Source organism: Dipodomys ordii, unplaced genomic scaffold, assembly GCF_000151885.1.
Source record: "Dipodomys ordii isolate 6190 unplaced genomic scaffold, Dord_2.0 Scaffold35, whole genome shotgun sequence".
Classification (NCBI taxonomy): Eukaryota; Metazoa; Chordata; class Mammalia; order Rodentia; family Heteromyidae; genus Dipodomys; species Dipodomys ordii.
In genome coordinates, this window is record NW_012267251.1 from 8,581,706 (window position 1) to 8,601,422 (window position 19,717).

Sequence of the window (19,717 nt, forward strand, 5' to 3'; positions counted from 1 at the left end):
GCCAGGACTTTGAACGTGGAGTGCGATGGAGGTCATGAGCAACTGGCAGGAAGGAAGGCAGTTCTGTTTCACTGGTGACTGCATCCCTCAGCCTGCAGCTGAGCAGAGATTTTATCAGCTTCGTTAATAGCTATTGACACTGTTTCAGAGCAGCAGACCCTATCGGGGAGAGCTATGGATTGTTTGTGTTCTGATTAGATTGGAAAAATAGATCAACTTCATTACAGCTCTAGAACATTGTCCTAGCTAAGGAATAGGATGGCCTCTGAGGAAAAACAAGCAGACTCTCGACTAGCCAGCATTCACGTCCATGTCTCCTTAAAAGCTGTGGTTGAGGGTCACAGCTGGCTTAAGGTATGTCTTGTAACCATACTCCAGGAGCCTTCTTGGGAAGAAGAGTAGAGGAAAAATGGGTGAGTCTCAAGTCCATGGCACATGCATGTTTGGGCCTTACCTAAAGCAGCTTGACAACTTGAGGCTCTCTTACCCTGTGTGAATGCACATGCACACTTGCTAGCCTGCAGCTTTCAAAATGAAGTCTGACATATTCTTACTTGATGAGAAATGAGAGCTCAGAAACCAATTTTATCCAAGTGTAGTATTCTATTAATTTCTATCTTTTGCCTCCTACTCCCGCCCTTTCAATTCCCCAAAAGACTTCTTTCTGAGCCATTCCCCTACCCATCTGCTTATCATTTGGGACTGTGAATCTTCCAGTGACACTTTGTTATTTCTCCTCCAAACGTTCCCCTAATGCTTCCCATAAAATTTTACTTGGGTGGCCCCTTAGGTGACATCAGGATGCTCTTAGGTTCTTCCAAAATAAGCATGCCTTCCCTCCTCCTCTTCCCCTCATCCCTCTCCACATTCTTCATGCCTTGCTTCCTCACATGGACCTGACAATGCTCAGTCAGCCAAGATTCCTGGAGGAGTGCCATATACCAATCTTGACCCTCCCTCTACCCCTACCAACACACACACACACACACAGAGTCTCTTCCAGTTTCAAAGCTCCCTGGATGTGCCAATGGCCTCAGAAGCTTTGTAGGCCTAGATGAGTCGTCCATAACTTGGCCAAAGAGACCACAGGTGGCCATGTTGGAGTCATTCTGTCTTTTGTCTTTAAAGATGTTACTAGTTCCAGCTTAAGAGCAAAGTGTGCTCAGCACACACTAAATAAGTATGCTGATCTAGTGAGGCTGCTGGTAATAGCAGCCCCAACCCATTCCTGCCTGGCAGAGAAGGGTCCAGAAGGGCTCACTGAAGAGCCTAGTCAGAACCCCTGGTGTACTCTCAAAACCCAGAGCTGGGGTAAGCGCATAGACCCTGATCAAGGAACCGCGGGGCTGCGCCAGCTTGACTCTCCAGAGTGTATCTGCCCCTGCCTTCCTCACACCTACTCTCCCAAGACCTCAGACCCATTTCAGCACGTCCTCCAAATTAGGGGGCCCACTAACGAGTGGCTGGAGGTGAAGGAAACCAGGAGGCAGGCTGCAGGGTGGAGGGGGCTTGGGGAGGAGATAGCCATCCAACCCAGCCCCTTTACTAACGAGCAGTTCTTGAACCCTTGAACCGGCTGCCACCAAGCTGGTACCTCAGGGAGAGCCATGATTTCCCTGAAAGGGGAGGAACGTGTTTCACATTTGCATCCTTCTTCAGGGAGAAGATGTGATCTATTTGCAGTGCAATGGCTCAGATTAGGCTTTGGTATTAGGGTTTTCTTCCTTTCATGCTTCCTTTGCCCTGACCCTGGACAGACAGTGAAAGGAACATGGAAGAGCCACCGTCTCTCTTCGCCTCTCACTTCGTGGCAGCATTTTGTCTTTTCTCTCTGCCCTTCACCCCTCACCTTCCATCATGTTTAAAGCACCAATGTAACTATTTTTCAGCTGAGTTGTATTGATGAACTTCAGACCATTGTAAATACACCTGGGGGATGGGGATCCCACCCTGCAAGGGAAGCCAGACTTGCTTTGTGAAATGAATGTATTTTTATGCAATTTTGAGTGGCCTTTCAACCCTAAGATGGATGGTTCTTTTTGTTTTACTGGTTGTTATTATATAGTATTAAGTATTCTGTGTTTGGAAGTTTGGAAATAGTATTCACATCTATTTGATGCCCGTAAACACAACAGTATTTATAAATGAGTAAATAAACTGTGTTTTAACTTTGTGCAGTTGGATTGATAATTTCACATCTGTCAAGGCTCCATGGGCCTTTCCCCATCAGCCTCCTGCAACTCGGACAAGGCTCTGAGAGCACTGAGGAGTTCCTAAGTAGACAGGATGGTAAGAAGAAATGAGGGTTCTCAGTGGCTGAGAATATGGCCGTTTCTACAAAGGCTGGGTAACAAGGTACTGAGCCCATCTCTGAACACCCTCCGTAGTAAGGTGAATCGGGGTCCAAACGTGAACACAGCCCTCCTTCCTCTGCACAATGCAGAGCGGTAACTGGGTCATTATTTGACTCAGGATATCCAAAAGCACATCCTGGTTCCAAACTACAACTGCAGCCAACTTGGTGGTAAGGGGTTAACGCCACATTCCACGGAAGGAGCCAGCCCAAGGAGGTGCCACGCAGGCACCGGGCAGGTCCTGCAGGTGAGCGGCCAGGGCTCAACTCAGGCAGCCGGGTTCAGGTCCTGCCCTGGCACTGCCCGGCGGAAATCCCTGGTCACTGACGGGGAGGGAGGTCAGGGAGGGAAGATTCTTTTCCCCTGCTGTCACCCAGCTGCTCAGAGCCCAAGCAGCAGCAGAACAAACACATGATGTCATGGTTGAAGAGTTCAGACCTGTTTCCAGGCCCCAGAGCTAAGACAGAGATGCAGGTCTGATGCAGGATCCCTCGGAAACACATTACCTCCATCCCCCACTGGATGGGGTGAGGTCTACAGATGGTCACCTAGCAGGCATGTGGGCCAGCCCCCCAGGAAGGGCACAGCCCCTACCACAGAATAAGAGCCCACATCCTCAGCCTGTGCACCCAGGCCACCCCCTGCTCATCTCCAGGACTGGAGTAGCAAGCGAGGACAGATGTCCACTCGTGCACACAGCCCTGCCCGCCTCATCCACGCTGCCCCTTGAGCACCGAGGCTGACGGGGAGCACAGCTCTCGCCGGTGATGCTCTTAGACAAGTGTCATGTGGTGACAGTCTGACAAAATGCCAGGCCTGCGTGCTGTCTCGCTGTGAGAAGGCGGTGGCAGTGGAGACGGGAAGGGACGTGAACCCCTTGGTCAAGGGAACTCTGCCCCACTCTCTTTAAACTTTTCTAAGCTGTCTTTGATCCCTAAGATCTTGTTTCCTAAGACAGTGACCTTTAGGATATCTGAAATGAGATGATTCGAGCTTACCCTAGGGCCAGCCTCCCCTTTCGGGCTGACTGTGGCTGTCCCTAAGCCCAGGAATCTCCGGGAAGGGATTCGAGGTTGTCATTGACCCCTACAGCCTCCCAGCAGACAGTGTCTTGCACGAAGGCCATTGGCAGTAGCATGCATCTTGTGAGGTGCTGTGCATTCTACCACCCACCACAGTGCCTGCCTGGGCTTCCCCAGCCCACAGGGGGTGCCCCCTTTTGTTGTGCCCCGAGGGGAGATGAGACTAGAGTTCAGAGCCTCGCAGCCAGCTGCCACCCTCCTGCGCCAGCTGACCCTCGCACAGCTGCCTCCCCACCCGCACCACAGCGCAGTAAAAACAACTAGAGACACCCCCCACCCCCGGGGTTCTTTCAGCTGTTTCTTTAATAAGGAGACGCAGCTCATTACAAAATAACAGTTTGACAAGAGATCAGACAAGAACAACAGAGTCCACGTAAGGGGTGAAGAGCATTGCCAAGCAAAGGGGGGAGGGAGGGCTACACGTGTGCCCTTCTGTGAAGACAGGGGGGCTCCTGGTGGGGCCAACAACATCCCAGGGGTGACTTGGGACAGCTCAGGCTCTGTCCCAGCCCGAGTTTGGAAGGTATCTGGCCCAGGATTTTCAGAAAGCAGCAAATCAAGTCCTCAGATGAGTAGGAGTCAGGGCAGAATGGTTGGCTTCTCTAAGGAAGACCCTCTCCCCCCCCCCCAGTCCTGATTGCTAAAGAAGGCAGAGGAGAAGCCCCCACGCCCACATTGACCACGCCCACCACCTCAGCAGACGCCCACCCACCCTCTTGTCCCAGTTGCTATATCTACGGCGAGTGAGGGAGTCTGGAGAGTGAATCCCAGCATGCTCTGGAATGGTTCCCCTCCACTTGCCCCATTCTTTTTGTCCCCGGCCACAGGTCCTGTGGGCACAACCATGAAAGTTCTCTCCTGCCTGAGGCCTCCCGCATGATCCGTGATCCACATGCACTGCCGCCCTAGGGGGGCTCCGGGCCGGTCTGCAGGCTGGGGCCTTTCAACATGATAACCTGAGACCTTAGACGGCTCTAGTTCTCTCTACTCACCTACTACTTGGCACCTGCTGAAGTTGCCTGGTCCGAGCCCCATGCATGCCCACTCTAAGCCATCCCTCTCAACTGCACCTTTCCACCACTGCCTCGGCCTCCTCACTCTCCTGGGCGGGGGGCGGGGGGGAGCTCTCAGACTTCAGGGGGAAGCATGGGTGGGGAGCTTCATCCTCTGTGGCCCCTGGGCTTTCCCCCCCACAGAAAACCCCTCCTATTGCCAACCATGGGCGCCGAAACCTCAGCCCGGTGGTCATCGAGAACTTGGCCCCACATTGAGCTCCTGCTCCTGAAAATCCCCATTGCCTTTTCAGGAAATTTTCCTTGGGATAGTTCCAGAGCTATGGGGTCCCCACCACTGCCCCATCCACACCCAGGATAGAGATGGCATTGAACCATGACACCCAGGCCAAGGAAGCCAACAGGGTCATCTCCCGAGGCCCCACCAAAAGCCCTGGACACCATCTGTCCTCACGACACGGGGCTGAAAGATCGGGGGGGAGAGGTGAGGGGGATGACAACAGGTGAGCCCTTCACAAGTGTTCTGCAGGGAGCCAGTCGAAGGGACACCAGGGGCTCCTGGGAGGAGCCTAGGGCAGTCTCCAGCAGGAGACCCCTTTATGGCTTTTCAGTTAATTCAGACAGTGGGAGGGGGAACCACACCATACACAGACACAGACACAGACGCAACGGGACACCAGACACCAGCCGGACACTGCTGTGGCCCAAAGGTAGCCCTGCAGACAGATGAGCCGCAGGTGGGCCTTCAGTGGCCTCCAGCATCTTCCTTGGGCAGGGCTGGTCCCAGGCCAGAAACCTGCTCCCTTACCAATGGCTCCCATTGCGGGGATTCCCCATGGGGGTGGGGAGGACTGAAAGACAAAGACTTTATATAACATCAAATCAAAAGGAGCAGCCTCAACCAGTTGTGTAAAATGGTTGGGGGGGGGGGAGATAAGGGGACTCTCAGCATGGCCATGCGACTATTTACAGAAAGTTATAGACATGCATCTTGATTAAACAAGATTCTGTTCATATGTTTATAGATAACTATCATCTTTTATATATAACTAAACACACATGGAGAGGGTCAGATGGGGCTCAAATGGCTTCAGAAGGTTCTTGTCACTTCAAAAATAAATATTCATGTATCTTCAAGTCACAGTGTCCCCTTCTCAATATTGCAGTTCAAAAGAAAAAAATCAACAAACATTAAGTCAAATCCATGGTCACCAATCTCTGGCCCCCTGGGACCGAGGGGGAGCGGGGTCATGGTCATAGGGTAGGGTTGCTGCACAGGATGGCCATCTAAATGTGAATTTCAGATTAAACCAAGAGTCGCCTTGTAGCCTAGGATATCCCACATTGCCTAGGACTCATTCAAATGTAAAAATTACTGTTTATCTGAAGTTCAAATTTAACTGGGCATCCTGTATTATTTGCCAAATTTGGCGATCACCATGGGGCTCTGGGTCACCAGGACCAGCACAAAGGAGCCTCTCTATGAGCCACAGCCATGGCCAGCAGAGAAGGCAGAGAAGAAGGCAGGGGATGGAAGGGCAGCTCCTGGTTGGTTCTCTCCTTCCCTTTGAGCAAAGGAGACATCTTCAGGGAAAGGCGTCTCTATTCAAGGCTGAGTGAGACCTAGGACCCACAGGTCTCAACCAGTGAGGTCTGACCTTAAAGAACAGGAATCTCTCCTTTCCCCCTCTGCTAGAACCACTCCCCACACCCCCACACACCCTACGACTGGAGGAAGCTTTAGAAGAGAACTGGTTTTACACCCACCCACCCCCAGGACAGTGGCAGCAAGAGACACCTTATCTTCCCTCGCTCTGAAGCCTTGGAACTGCAAAACTCATCCCACACTGATTCTACAGACATAGCTATGTATGGTTTCCTGGGCAAAGAAAAGACCCCAGGGCCTCCAGCCGTGCTGTGCAGAATCCCTGCTGCCACTTCCTCCAGCCAGGGGGCTCCGGGAGCCACTCTTCCCCTCCCCCAGTGCCCGAGGCTGCACCATCTGGCCTTCCCCAGGCCTCGACCTCTGCTTCCGGCCTGAAACGCTGTAACACCGACAGAATGACTTCCCCAGAACAATTGTTCTGGAAGAAAGCAGGCTTCCTGCCTCGTCCTCGCTTTCTGAGCAGGATTGGGTTTAGGTTTTTATGGCCTCAGCCCCTCTCTTAAAAGGAAAAAAAAAAAAAAAACACCTCTCTTAAGTGCTTCCTTCTCTTCAGAACAGACTTTGGGATGAAAACACTCAGCCCCAGAGGCACCCAGAACTCTGCACTAGCCAGACACCCTAACTATCCCACTAACGCCCCCAAGGGCTCTGACTTCCCCAGAAGCAAACCCACACAGCACTGAGGGTTTGAAATGATGCTCTGTGGTTTAGGCTACATCCTCTCCTCAGGCAGAGAATACTTAGAACTTCAGCGTGTTCCCCCTGCAGGTGCAACCTGCTTGGGTGTCTGGCTTAGCAGGACCAGCCTGGGAAGAAACTGATTGCAACCCGGTGCCAGAAGTTAACCTTAACAACATGCCTTCCCCCTGCAGGCCCCCATCAGAGGTGCGCCCAGAGTAATAAAATCCAGGCCCAAGCCACAGAGCTGCCTACAGCTCCCCTTCTGTCTCTGCAAGGGGCATAGCAAATACTGGGCTTCGGAAGGGCTAAAGGAGATTTCTGGGAAGAATCACAGGTACTAGAAAGTGGGGTGGGAAAAGGCAAAAGAATGAAGGTAGAGGAGAAGAGAGGAGACGTAGAGGAGAGTTTCCATTCATGAGATTTGTAGAGATGTAGCTAGGGAAGGGACCCTGAGACAGTACCAAAAACCACAGTCCAGGGAAGAGCTCAATGGTATCTGACAGCCAGCCAGCTAGTTTCTGAATGCACCCTACTGTCCCATAACTTTACTACGACCATTACGCTGGCCCTGAGGATTATAATCCATTATCCTTATCTGAGTCCTATCTTCTATATTCCCACAAACACACATACAGTATAAAATCTCTAACTTCTCATGAACCACTAGCAGGAAGAAGCGTCTCTCAAAAGAAACAGGTGATAAGCCAGGTGCTGGTGGCTCACTCCTGTAATACTATCAAGAGGAAGAGATGTGCAAATCACTGCTCAAAGCCAGCCCAAGCAGGAAAGGCAATGAGACTTATCTCCAGATAAACACCAGACAACTGGACACGGAGCTGTGGCTCAAAGTTGTAGAAGGCTAGCCTTAAGCAAAAAGAGCTCAGGGACAGCACACCCAGGCCCTGAGTTCAAGCCCCACAACCGACCAAAATGAAGTGGTGGGGGGAAAGACGTATGGGAAGCCTTGCTTGTCAGTTTGTTTCTGGTGGAGGGGTCCTCTCATTTCCCATTTGAGCAAAAATTAAAGCAAAATAAAACCAGGTCATTCCTGCTCCTTCATTAAAATAAAAAGACACTGCACCTATCTACACCTATCTATATCTCAAGGTCCTGACGCTCTCCAACATCATCCAGCTATCTTGCCTACAGGAAGCCAAAGAGGCCCAAGTGGGGCAGGACAGGAAGCACTACCTTTTCTTTTTTTTAACTGGCAAAGAGAGGGATTCCCAGGCTTCCAAAGAAGCTGTGAGTTTTCTGTGGCCTGAGGGCTTTCAGGATGGAAGAGAGATACCAAGGAAGGGAGACAAGTAGGGTTGGTCTCTGGCCACATGGGGGCCTGACTCTCTTGCCCAGGCTGAACGTTTGGAAGGGGACTCAGTGCAAACTTTTACTAACATATATATGGCTTTTTTTTTTTAAGATCAATGCTGGGGACAAAAGGCAAATAGAGAATGGGACACAACTGAGCATGGGGTAGAAACCCTGGCACATCTCCTCTACCACCCATTTGGAATGAATGGCCTTCATTTCTTGGCATTCATAGAGATAAGTCTCTAATGAATGACAGGTCTCCCTAGGGTACTCCAGCTATCCATCTGCCCACAGAGGAGGGCTTATGGAGAGCAGAGGATCCAGAGAGCAAGAAATAGGAGTTGGGGGGAATTTCAGTGCTCCCATCTACCTTTATCCCAGAAAATCTCTACCATCTATCCATCCTCCCTTTTTATCACACTGTTCTTATCTGGACCTCAGAGGAACTGAGAAGATTTAATCCGTCATTTTAAAAGTTCTCTGGCTCTGAGCCCGGCACTGGTGGCTCACGCCTGTAATCCTAGCTACTCAGGAGGCTGAGATCTGAGGATCACAGTTCAAAGCCAGCCCGGGCAGAAGAGACCGTGAGACTCCTATCTCCAATAAACCACCAGAAAACCGGAAGTGGCGCTGTAGCTCAAGTGGTAGAGCGCTCGCCTTGAGCTGAAGAGCTGAAGGACAGCGCCCAGGCCCAGAGTTCAAGCCCCACGACCGACAAAAAATAAATAAAGTTCTCTGGCTCTGCACAGATGACATGCCTTCCAACAGTGTTGTTCTACTTAAATGAACAGAGAAACAGAAGCAAGAGCTTGATGAAGAATAAATGCAAATGGACTGCATTGCGTGAATTCTGGAGAGGGAGCGCGCTGCTGTGTTTCCCGCTGGATGAGGTGAAGAACCTGGAGTTTAATTTTGGGAACTTCTGTTTCGTCATAGTTGGATATTTGTTGTCAACAAGGGTAAGATCCTGGGACTCGTCATCCCTGTTAAAGTCTGGCAATGCTAGTGAGTACTTTATTTCCATAAATGTCCCAGAAACCCCACTGCTGGGGAAACCAAGACTGATTGGAGGAAGTCTATGATGATATCAGAGATTTGGTCCTAGTTCTGGATACAGGCAGTCCTCCATCTTGCTGCCTCCCAAACAGCCACTCACAAGGACCACGAGAACTTCTGACATTTGCCTAGGATTTTGAGCCTAATGGACAGATCTCCAGTTAGTGCCTGAAATCTTTCCCACACAGCTTCACTGTCCATGGCTCATTCTAGAAATGCAGAAACATGCGCACACACGTAATATGCCACTGGCCACTGTGCTGCCTTTGCTGTCTGGGAAAAGGAAGTGCTACCATTTTGTTGGTCCAGAACTTGCAAGAAAACAGGAAGTGCTACCACTTTCTGCCAGTAGAGGGCCTCGCTGTAGGCGAGGCCTAAGTGATGCTTTGAAAAGAGGGAGAGGAAGCTGACAGAGCACTCAGCAAGGGCAGCTCTAGGGAGGATGAACAGAGCCAGGCTTCTCTTTTCACCTCTCAGGGGACTCTCCTCAGCAGCCATCAAAGGGAAGTTGGTCTTTAAAAAGAGAAAAAGGAAGGAAAAACAGATACACCACAAACAAATGAAGAAAGAAAGAAAGAAAAAACAAACACCTCTAAGGTTGCGTAACTGAGGTATTGATAGCTCTGGATCTTGTCAGTGTCCGTGAAGAGTGAGCTCCCAGGCTGCTGCCTACTTGTTCTTGCCCAGCAGCGCGTCCACTTCCTCCTCGGGCTTAAGCGAGTGCCACTGGGCAATGGGTCTCCGGGGGTTGGCCAGCATGTCAGACCAGTGCCGAAGCTCTGTGCCCGTGGCGTTGCTTCCCACAAAGATCTTGCCAATGGCTTCGTTCTTGCCCAGCTTGTCATAGTCCAGCACGGTGACCACGACCTGGACTTTCTGTGAGGAAAGCAAAGGAAGGAGGCTTTGGGGAGGGGAACACGAGGATTCCCTTATCAAAGCTCCCTCCTCCATCAACCGAGCTCCCAGTGACAGGACAGGGAGGAGAGGGAAAAGAGGGGGGAAAGGAAGGGGAGAAGGGAGGGGAAAGGAAAGGCTTCTTGGCTTCCATCTAACAAGATCTGAATTTATGTGAGGATGAAGGCCACACCTTTTGGAGGGAACCCGTGTCTACCCACAGTAGTTCTCTAGCACTGTATAAGGCTTTGGGGGAGACATAAGCAGATGAACTTTACCTCCATGAAGTCAGCAGACACATGTTAAAATCTATACCAAGGGGTGAAGGTTATGCCAGGGAGGTGACCCCTCGGTACCCAAAGCCATGGTGTTAGCCCTGTGCAGCCACTCGGGGTGACTTTGCAGAGAAGGTGACGTTCGAAGGAGGCCATGAGGCCGAGGATTTCTCTTGGAGGAGGGAAAAAAGAAGAAGACGAGCAAAGAGTAACCTGGGCCAATGGCTCACGCCTGTGATCTTTGCAACTCAGGAAGCTGAGATCTGAGGATCACAGTTTGAAGCCAGAAAAGTCGGTGAGAGCCGGGCACCAGTGGCTCATGCCTGTAATCCTAGCTGCTCAGGAGGCTGAGATCTGAGGATCGTTGTTCAAAGCCAGCCCGGGCAGGAAAGTCCATGAAACTCCTATCTCCAATTAACCACCAGAAAACCAGAAGTGGTGCTGTAGCTCAAGTGGTAGAGCACTAGCCTTGAGCACAAAGAGGCTCAGGAACAGTGCCCAGGCACTGAGTTCAAGCCCAGGACTGGCAAAAAAAAAGAAAAAGAAAAAGCCAGACAAGTGCACAAGACTTTGCATGCAAGCCCCAGTACTGGCACGAAGGGGAGAGGAGTAATCTGGGTAGGGGCACAAGTACATTGGCTACAGAGAAACACTGGCACTTCAGAGCGGCTAAGAGGAGAAGCAGGAGTCATGGTAGAAGTAAGATTAAGTAGGGCTGGGCTCAGAGAAGGAATTTGTATTTTACCCTTGGGTAAGCGGCTCCTGGAGAGTTTTTCTCTTCTTTCTTGCTTTCTTTTTTGTTGTTGTTTTTCTTTTTTGCTTTGTTTTTTGTTAGGGCAAGGTACTGGGATTTCAACTCAGCCCCTAACTTGCTAGGCAGTCACTCTACCACTTACACCATACCTCCAGTCCTTTTTGCTTTTTATTTCCAGGTGGGATCTTCTGGAGTTTGTGGGCTTTTTTGTTTCTGTGGGTGATGGGGTTTGAATTCAGGGCTGGGCGCTGTCCCTGAGCTCTGCTGCTCAAGGCTAGCACTCTACCCCCTTTGAGCCAGCTTCACTTTTGGTTTTCTGGAGATTAATGTCTCACAGACTGTCCTGCCCAGGCTGACTTTGAACTGTGTTCCTCAGATCTCAGCCTCCTGAGTAGTCAGGATTACAGGCGTGAGCCACCAGCACCCTGTGGATTTTGTGTATTTGACCAAGCCAGCTTGGATGTCTATCTTCCTACCAATGCCTCCCATGTAGCTGAATCTCTGGCTCACACCACCACACCCAAGCTTGTTGGTTGAGATGAGGTCTCCCTAACACACATACTGACTCCAAGCCTCCATCTTCTCAAACTCTACCTCCCAAATAGCTGAGATTATAGGTGTGAACCACCTATAGAGACCTGGCTTGAAGACTTTCCAAAGGAGTAGCAAATCTGAGAAGAGTAGCTTATGACTATAATCCTAGCTACTCAGGAAGCTGAGACGGAGAAGATCAATGTTTGCCTGACAAACATTGAGGAACTCTGTGAGACTCCATGTCCAATTATCCAGTAAAATGCCAGGCTGGAGGCATGGCTCAAGTGATAGAGTACTACCTGTGGCAAAAAAAAAAAAAAAGCTAAGTGAGAATACCTTGGGTTCAAGTCACAGTATTATCTCTGTTTGAGAGAGAGAAAGCTGGGATCGGGGTGTTAGCATCACTGGAGGAGGAAGAGCCATGATACGGGGAAGAAGTCAGTTGCTAGGAAATCTGGGAAGGTGTTAAGGACCCAAACCAAGACAGTGGGGGAGGGAACGTGGTGCAGGACTAGAGAGCTATTTAGAGGTGAGAACAAGGAGATCAGTGGGATTTGTTGAGGGACAAGACAGGAATGAAGAGAAGGGCTCAGAAGCGGGCAAGGGAGCAGACCGAGGGAGCAGGGGAAATGGGCAAGGGATGGCCAAGGCAGGACTGATGGGGAGATGGAGGGAGGCCATTTTCTCCTTAGTCACTCCCAACTTCTCAGAAAAGGCAGACCCTTCACAAGAGTCCCGGGAAAGAGGCCCCGTGAAGCATTATGGGACCCAGTCTTCCCTCATGATCGGGGCTCCTCTGAAGAGTGTACAATAGGGCTCCCCTCCCCTGTGAACTTGGCCTAAGGCCTGCAGAGCTTGGGTACCTGAATCTGCTCAAAGGGGATCTCAAAGCTGAAGGACTCGTTGAAGTAGGGGTTCAAGGTCTTCTTCTTCACCGTCGTCTTCTTCTTCTTGAGCCTCTTGCCATTCTGCATCAGGTGGATCTTCACGTAGGGGTCTGTGTACAGAAAGTCCCATCCCAGAAGCCCCTTAGCCCCTGCCTGGCCTCCCGCACACCCAGAGCCTCATGGGACCTGAGTCTCCACTCCGAGGCCAGACCCTTAGGAAGCCCCGGGCACAGGACAGGAAGTCTATTAGACACAGAGGGGAGTACATGGCAGCCAAGGCTTCACCCCCAGGACCAGCTCTGAGGGTCAGTCGTGGCTCCCTAGAGCACTAAGTTGGATCTAAGAATGGCCTGTGTGAGACAGTGTGTGAGCACTGGCAGGTAATGCCTGTGCTAGGCCGGTCATACCTCTGCTGACCCCGGCCCAGCCCCATCCTATCTGCAGATGAGAAACTGGGGTGAGGGCTGGGACTGTGGCTCAGTGGTAGAGTGCTTGCCTAGCATGCATGAAGCCCTGGGTTTGATTCCTCAGTACCACATACACAGAAAAAGCCAGAAGTGGCCTTGTGGCTCAAGTGGTAGAGTGCTAGGCTTGAGCAAAAGAAGCTCAGGGACTGTGCCCAGACCCTGAGTTCAAGCCCCAAGACCAGCACCAAAAAATAAGAAAAGAAACTGGGGTCAAAGAAGGGAAACGATGGACCCAAGATCACACACTAGGTCTGAAACGAGGCCAGAGCCGTTTCCCTGAGAAGACCCAGACGGCATGCAGCAGGCTTCGCCCACCAGCGCCCTCTGCCGTGGGCCAGCCCCATTCATGTCAGGAAATCCGAAACACAGGAGGCCCCCACACGTGGAGTCCCCTTCCACAGAAGACACAGCACCTACAGCCCCTCTTACAAAAATGTTCCCAGTGAGGTGGGAAGGCAGCGTGGGCCGCTCTGGCCTGAGCCCTGCCCACGTCTTACACTTCCAGGAGAAGTGAGATCCAAAGTCATTATGAACTCATTTGGGGGATAGTATCTATCTGATCCTCTCCTTGGGGGCCACAAAGAAAGCACTGGAAAGATAACTCGGGGTGGGAACAGAGCACCCCTGGAGAAAGCAGGGCTGAGGGATCAAGGGCTCAGAAGCCAGATCCAGCAGGTCTCTGGGGGGAAGTTTTCCTCCTGGCCGGGGTGTGTGCACTCTAGGGCTCAGGACTCAGTGACTGGCTCGCTGGTGCCACCTACTGGCAGTCAGATGCTCTGCAGTACCTGAAAGGCCACCCACGTCCATCTTCTTCAGGTTCTTGGCCTCCAGGATGCAGACAGTGAGCTTGCCAGCCGTGGGCACGTAGCGCAGGGAGGTGCAGATGTCTCCCAGCTTCTCTGGCTGACCAGGGAGAAAAAGGGGGACCCAGGTCATCTCAGCCGTCCCAGTCTCTGAAGCATGGCTGACCCCATCTTGCTAAGACCAGCCCCTAACGTCAACCACCAACCCTCTCGCTCTGGTGGTTGAAAAGGTCCTGCAGCACCTGACCTTGAGGCCTCGCACTGCAGTTCCCAGTCACGGCTGGAGGAGGCCGATGGGGGAGGGGGCAGCAAGACCTCGCAGGTCCAGCAGTTATGGGGTTTGCTCAAGCCCTAGTCCAGGCCCAGGTTGGCTGGGAAGGACATGAGGAGCCTGAATGGAACCAAATGTTGGTTTCCAAGAGCCCAGGGAGACAAAACCTCCACGAACACCCTCGTGTGGCTCCCTGCTGCCCACTCCCCACTCCAGACTGTGGGTGAGTTGGCCGGGGGACTTTCAAAGTGTTCTTTCTTTAGTCACTGCAACTCTCTGGTGTAGACAAGGCAAGGTTTCTTTGTAACCAAGCAGAAACTGAGGCCCCAGGCAGGAGGGGGATTCATCCAAGGCACACAGAAATCTGGCACTGGGGGCAGGATGTCAGGGATCCCGATTCCAAGATACCTGCCAACATCACAACTCAGGGATAGCCTAATCTGAGAGTCCAGCCAATCACACACACACACACACACAAAACTAGTGATGAACCAACACTGTAGCAGTTGCTGGAAAGACAAGTCCCCAAGCTAAGCAGCCTTTAGCCTCAAAGATGTTTACCACCAGTTTACCCAGGTAGGTAAACTGAGGCATGGAGTTGTGAGTCACTGGCACTGGGTGAGAGCAGAACCTTATTTAGTTGGTGTCTACCAAACACCAGACACAGCAGCAAGCACTTTCCATGTGTAAGAAGAATCTAAACAGAGTTTGAGTGACTGGGCCAGGGTCAGCAGCCAGCAGTGTGGAGATGACTCCAGAGCCCGCGCTCTTCCCATCATAGACCCAAGGGCAGCACCCGGGCCTCCCGCGGGGCCGCGCCTCCAGCGGGGCCGCGCCTCCCTCTGGGCCACGCCTCCCGCGGGGCCACGCCTCCCTCTGGGCCGCGGGGCCACGCCTCCCGCGGGGCCACGCCTCCCGCGGGGCCACGCCTCCCGCGGGGCCACGCCTCCTGGGCTCTCACCTCCTCCTTCTCCCCGCCTTGCAGGTCTCGCCACTCCTCAATGGGCTGGCCGAGGTCCACGGTGTTCATGGGCACCTTCACTTCGCCAATAATGTCATGCTTGGAGAAGCGGTCAAAGTCATAGATGGCCATCACCAGGGTTTTGCCCCCCAGTTCCTGATATGGCACCTGCGGGGTACAAGCTGGGTCAGAAAGGACCGGAGTGATTCACACACCTCTGGGGGGGTGCTGTGGGCAGGAGCCTAAGCTGGGGCCTCTCCTCCATCCAGCTCAGTGTCCCTGAGAAGTCTGCACAGATTTGGGTAAGCAGAGTGAGATGGGAGAGGTCGCCGTCCCCCTCCACAGAGGGTGGCGCGACCTGACACACACGCCCACATCGAGCCCCAGGCCCCAGCCATGCCTAAGGACCGGGGGGGGGGGGGGAGAGGGGAAGCTGCAGAATTCGGGACAGGGAGAATGTCCCCCTTCCAGCCGCATCACCTTGAAGGTGAAGGTCTCGTTGAAGGCGGGGTTCAGCGTCTTGCGGTGGACTTTGGTCTCGTACTTCTTCTTCTTGTCTGGGAGGAGGAAGACTTTGACATAAGGGTCCGAGGTGCCCCCCATGTCCAGGGCGGGGAGCTCCGCGGCCTGCAGGACGCCCACGGTGAGCTGTGGAGAGAGGGAGGGGCTCGTGTCTCCAGACCGCTCCAGGCCCCAGTTCTGGATCCCACCATGCCCAGCCCAGAGGGGGCTGCCGGGAGTGGGAGGGTTCACAGCCACATGAACCTGTTCTGCTCTCCCCACATCAGGTGGGGGGCCAGGCCAGAGCCAATGACTGAGCGGATACGGTCCTGTGGCTCCTACCCTGCCCCACGTCATACAGAGAAGCCATGCCCACCCACCAATGCAGAATCCCCCCAGCCCCCACCCTGCCACTCTGTTCCCTCAGCACAGCCACACATACCTGGTTGGCCTGGAAGTCATAGTCCAGGGAGAACTGCAGTTTGCCCAGGTTCTCTGGCTCCTTCTCTTCTTCTCCTTCCCCTTCTCCCTCCGTCAGGCCTGTCTCTGCATCATCGTCATCCTGGAGGGGCTGCGGGGAGGAAAGAAGCAAGCTCAAGGTCTGCTTCAGCACAAAGGCAATGCAACAGCTAGACCTTGACTCCCAGCCAGGTGTGCAGATGAGGAGGAGACACAACCCATCCCTGGGCTCTGCTGCCCATCAGCACCCGGGCAGATCCCCACCCGTGCTCCGTCTTGGTGTTACAAGGCCAGGTACCAGGTACCTCATGCCCTGCAGCTACTTGAGGCAGGGTACCCACTTCCCCCATAAGTCCCCACCCAGTGCTCTCCCACACATCCTGGGTGTGGCAGACCCCACTCATCCTGGGCAAGACTTACCAGTAGTACAGTCCAGGCAGCCCAGAGCAGGGTGGATCCAGAGGTGGACAAAGAAGGGAGAAAAATATAAGAAAACCCTACAGCTCAAACCAATCCTTGAAGTCACAGCCATGTGGCTGTGAGATCAGGCTGGGCTAGCGCCAGGTCATCTTGGAAAACACATTCACACACACACACACACACACACACATGCACACGCATGCACATACACACGTACATGGTGCACACAGGCGCACTGCACGCACATGCACACACATGTACACATATGCACACACTCACAGGCTATCACAAGCCCTGACCAACTTCTTCAGATAAGCCAACTTCTTCAGATGAGCCAACTTCTTCAGATGAGCCCTTTTCTGCTATTCTCTATAAGGATTCCTTGAGATTCCTCCCTGTCACTCCTACATAGACTTTGTTATATGAGACAAGAGCGGCATGGCTGAGGCATGCCTTTGGTATATCAAGACCTCTTGAAGGTGACCAACGCCAAAAGACGTGAGCGAATAAGCAAGCGTAGGGTAAGTGACAGGCTCTGCTGGGCCCCGTGTGGCACCTCAGAACCTTCTTCCGGCCTCATCCAAGTCCCCTCTGATGCCAGCTGCATCCCTCCTACCAGATGCCCCTGGGTCCTACAGTCTCGTTCCCCAGGGAAATCTCAGGGATACGCAATAATGGTGCTTTCCCAGGAGTGGTAGTGGTCATCTCTCTGCCCAACATTGCCCTCCAACAGCATCCTTAGGACTCAATGCACCGTGTCCTTCCACAATTCATCAGGAAGCATTCACACCAGCACACGAATGGTGCTCTGCCCACTGGCTGACGGGCCTGAGGCCCAGAGCAGCCGGGAAGGAGGGGCCAGCAACTCTGAAGGAAGGGCAGCTCCAGGCTTGGCTGCAGCAGCCAGGAAGTCCTTTGCTGCCCCTCTCAGCGACCCCCGCCCAGGCCCACACCACATCCTACCTGACCCCCTTTCATGTCTTTCATGTTCATGGCGTTCTTCATGCCTTTGCCCTTCTCCTTCTTGTTCTTCTTCTTCTTGCAGCAGCATTTCTTGCAGATGCAGAAGCAGCAGGTGAGCAGCAGGAGGCCGGCGACCACGGCGATGGCGATGAGCGCCCAGGGAGGCACTGCCACACAGAGGGTCCCCACGGTCAGCACCCTGTGCCCGCAGGCCCCCACCCCACGGCCTGGGGAAAACTGGGTCAGGACTGAGCACCCTCCCAGCCCCGGCGCCACATTCCTTAACTGCTTATCTATGAGTATCCAAATCCGCAGTCATAGGATTCTGAGTCCGCACCACGCACCATGTAAGGTGTGGATGCTTTTCTTGAATACCCTGCTGTCTCCTTAGCCTACTAAGAGGTGCAAGCCAGGAGTTTGTATGGAAGAATACCTGTTTGGATCTATTAGACCCTGTGTGTGTGTGTGTGTGTGTATGTGTGCGCGCATGTGCACTCTCCTATTTTAGCTTTTTGGCTCAAGGCTACCACTTCAGCCACATCTCTCCTCTTGGCTTTTGGGTCTTTGATTGGCGATAAGAGTTTCATGGACTTTCCGGCCCAGGCTATCTTTGAACCCTGATCCTCGGATCTCAGCCTCCTAAGTAGCTAGGATTTCAGGTGTGAGTCACTGTGGACTAATTGGATCCTTGCAGATCCGTAAGATGGCATGGTCCGTCGCACATTTGTACATCCCCAAAGCCCCTTGCTCCTGATCCCCAGTCCTCCAGCCTGGTCTTGAGGCAAACCACACAGAGGCTTCTTCAGGTCTCATCCACCTGGAGGGCTGGGCTCTGAGTCATTCAAGTGCTCCCAGCCCCCTCCCCACCCACCCCCTCGCCTCCACCTCCGCCTGCTCCCCTCAGTGTGGCTGCCTTCCATCAGCCAGACCCCTGGGGTCTCCTCCACAGGCAGCCCTCTACCAGGAATTCCAAGCGCAGCAGGCTTTTGTTTTCTATATTCCAAGACAAATTAGGTTTGAAATGTAACTGTAAACTTGAACAATTATTTCTATTTCATAACCTTTTGTTTTCATCTTTTGGTAGTTTTTTTTGAAAGAACGACTCCCCCCACCCCACCCCAGGAGACTGAGGTACAAAAACACAACCCCATCCAGGCAGGTTCAATCCTCTAGACCTAGCTACTTGAGAGGTAGAGATTGGGAGATCACGGCTCAAGGATAGCCGAGGCAAAAAGAAGTTTGTGAAACTCCATCTCAACAAACGGCTGGGTAGAGTGGCACACACCTGTCATCCCCAGAATCACAGGGAAGCACAAACAGGCAGATCACAGCCCTGGCAAGTCTGTACAAAGAAAATAACCAAAGCAAAAAGGGACCAGAGGTATGACTCAAGTGGTAGAGCGCCTACCAAGCAAGCGCAAGGCCTTGCGTGCAACCCCTACAAATTACTTTGCCTCGTTTGTTCTCGCCCTGTTTGTCTACTCCTTCCCTAAAGGATCCAAACTAAGACACAAGCATTAGGGAAGAGCTCAGGCCAGTGTGTCTCCTCCCCCCCCCCCCCGGTCCCCCACCCAGGCTCTGCCCGTGCCCACTCCCTGCACCAAGGCCCCTCACAGGGGATCCTGTTGATCTCATTGAAGAGCTTCTCCTTCAGCTGGGCGAACACGTCCTCCTTGCTCTCCCCCGCACCCCCGCTCTCCGTGGAGTTGTCTGCAGGTCCCGGTGCGGGTGCGACTGGCATTGTGGCCGTGGTGGTGGCGGGAGCCACCATGGGCTCCTGGTTCCTCTTGAAGATGTTCCTCATGGTGGCAGAGGGGATGGCTGGAAAGGACAGGGGAAGGGGACCGGTGAGCACCCCAGAGGTCTCAACGCAAAAGGCCTTGCCCAAAGGACAGGGGCAACACTCTCTAAAGCTAAAGCTACCTAGGGGGATCCAGGTCTTGTCATCAGTAAGTTCCCAACCTGTCTGGCACCCACAAGGCCCTGGGTTCCATCCCCATCGCTGTAAAGAAAGAAAGAAAAAAGCTAGTGCATATCATTTCAGGGCTGTGAAGCATAATCTCCTTGCAGCATCTCATTTAATCCAAGCTTCCTGTCTGATGGCCTTTGGCTGACCGCAGGCCCTGTGGGCTGGTCATCTCCTTTACATCCCTTTAGACGTCACCTCGCGACAACTCAGAGGGAGCAGGACTTTCCCTGAGGCCTGCGTGTTTAGGCTCGCCCTCCACACTGTCTGCCAGTTCCCATGACCCCGGACTCTGGTCACCCCAGGCCTCTTCCTGCTGCTGCCCTCAAGGGCTCTTCCCCAGCTCCTTCTCTGTCTTCTGTGTCCCCCACGACGCTGGCTCAGGGTTACGTTAGCTCT

At 53.0% G+C, this 19,717-nt stretch overlaps 1 protein-coding gene across 1 annotated transcript; it reads right to left on the reverse strand.

Annotated features, from left to right (window-relative positions):
• Window positions 1-8,885: 8,885 nt before the first annotated feature.
• Syt2 (synaptotagmin II) lies at window positions 8,886-19,156 on the reverse strand. The gene is made up of 8 exons (XM_013017367.1): window positions 18,967-19,156; window positions 17,353-17,519; window positions 15,953-16,072; window positions 15,490-15,657; window positions 15,010-15,177; window positions 13,760-13,877; window positions 12,484-12,617; window positions 8,886-10,039 (listed from the first exon to the last, which is right to left on the reverse strand). Exons 1-8 carry the CDS (start codon window positions 19,154-19,156, stop codon window positions 9,833-9,835), a joined length of 1,272 nt encoding a protein of 423 aa, XP_012872821.1. The 3' UTR covers window positions 8,886-9,832.
• Between the last annotated feature and the right edge of the window lie 561 nt (window positions 19,157-19,717).

What these genes read in the sequence shown, in the direction of transcription:
- Syt2 (XM_013017367.1), bottom strand. Translation starts at nt 19,156, where the DNA reads ATGAGGAACATCTTCAAGAGGAACCAGGAGCCCATGGTGGCTCCCGCC. An exon ending in ACGAGACCTTCACCTTCAAG is followed by an intron (nt 15,178 to 15,489) that starts GTGATGCGGCTG and finishes TGTACCCCGCAG; the next exon opens with GTGCCATATCAGGAACTGGG. An exon ending in AAGGCGGGGAGAAGGAGGAG is followed by an intron (nt 13,878 to 15,009) that starts GTGAGAGCCCAG and finishes CTCCCTGGTCAG; the next exon opens with CCAGAGAAGCTGGGAGACAT.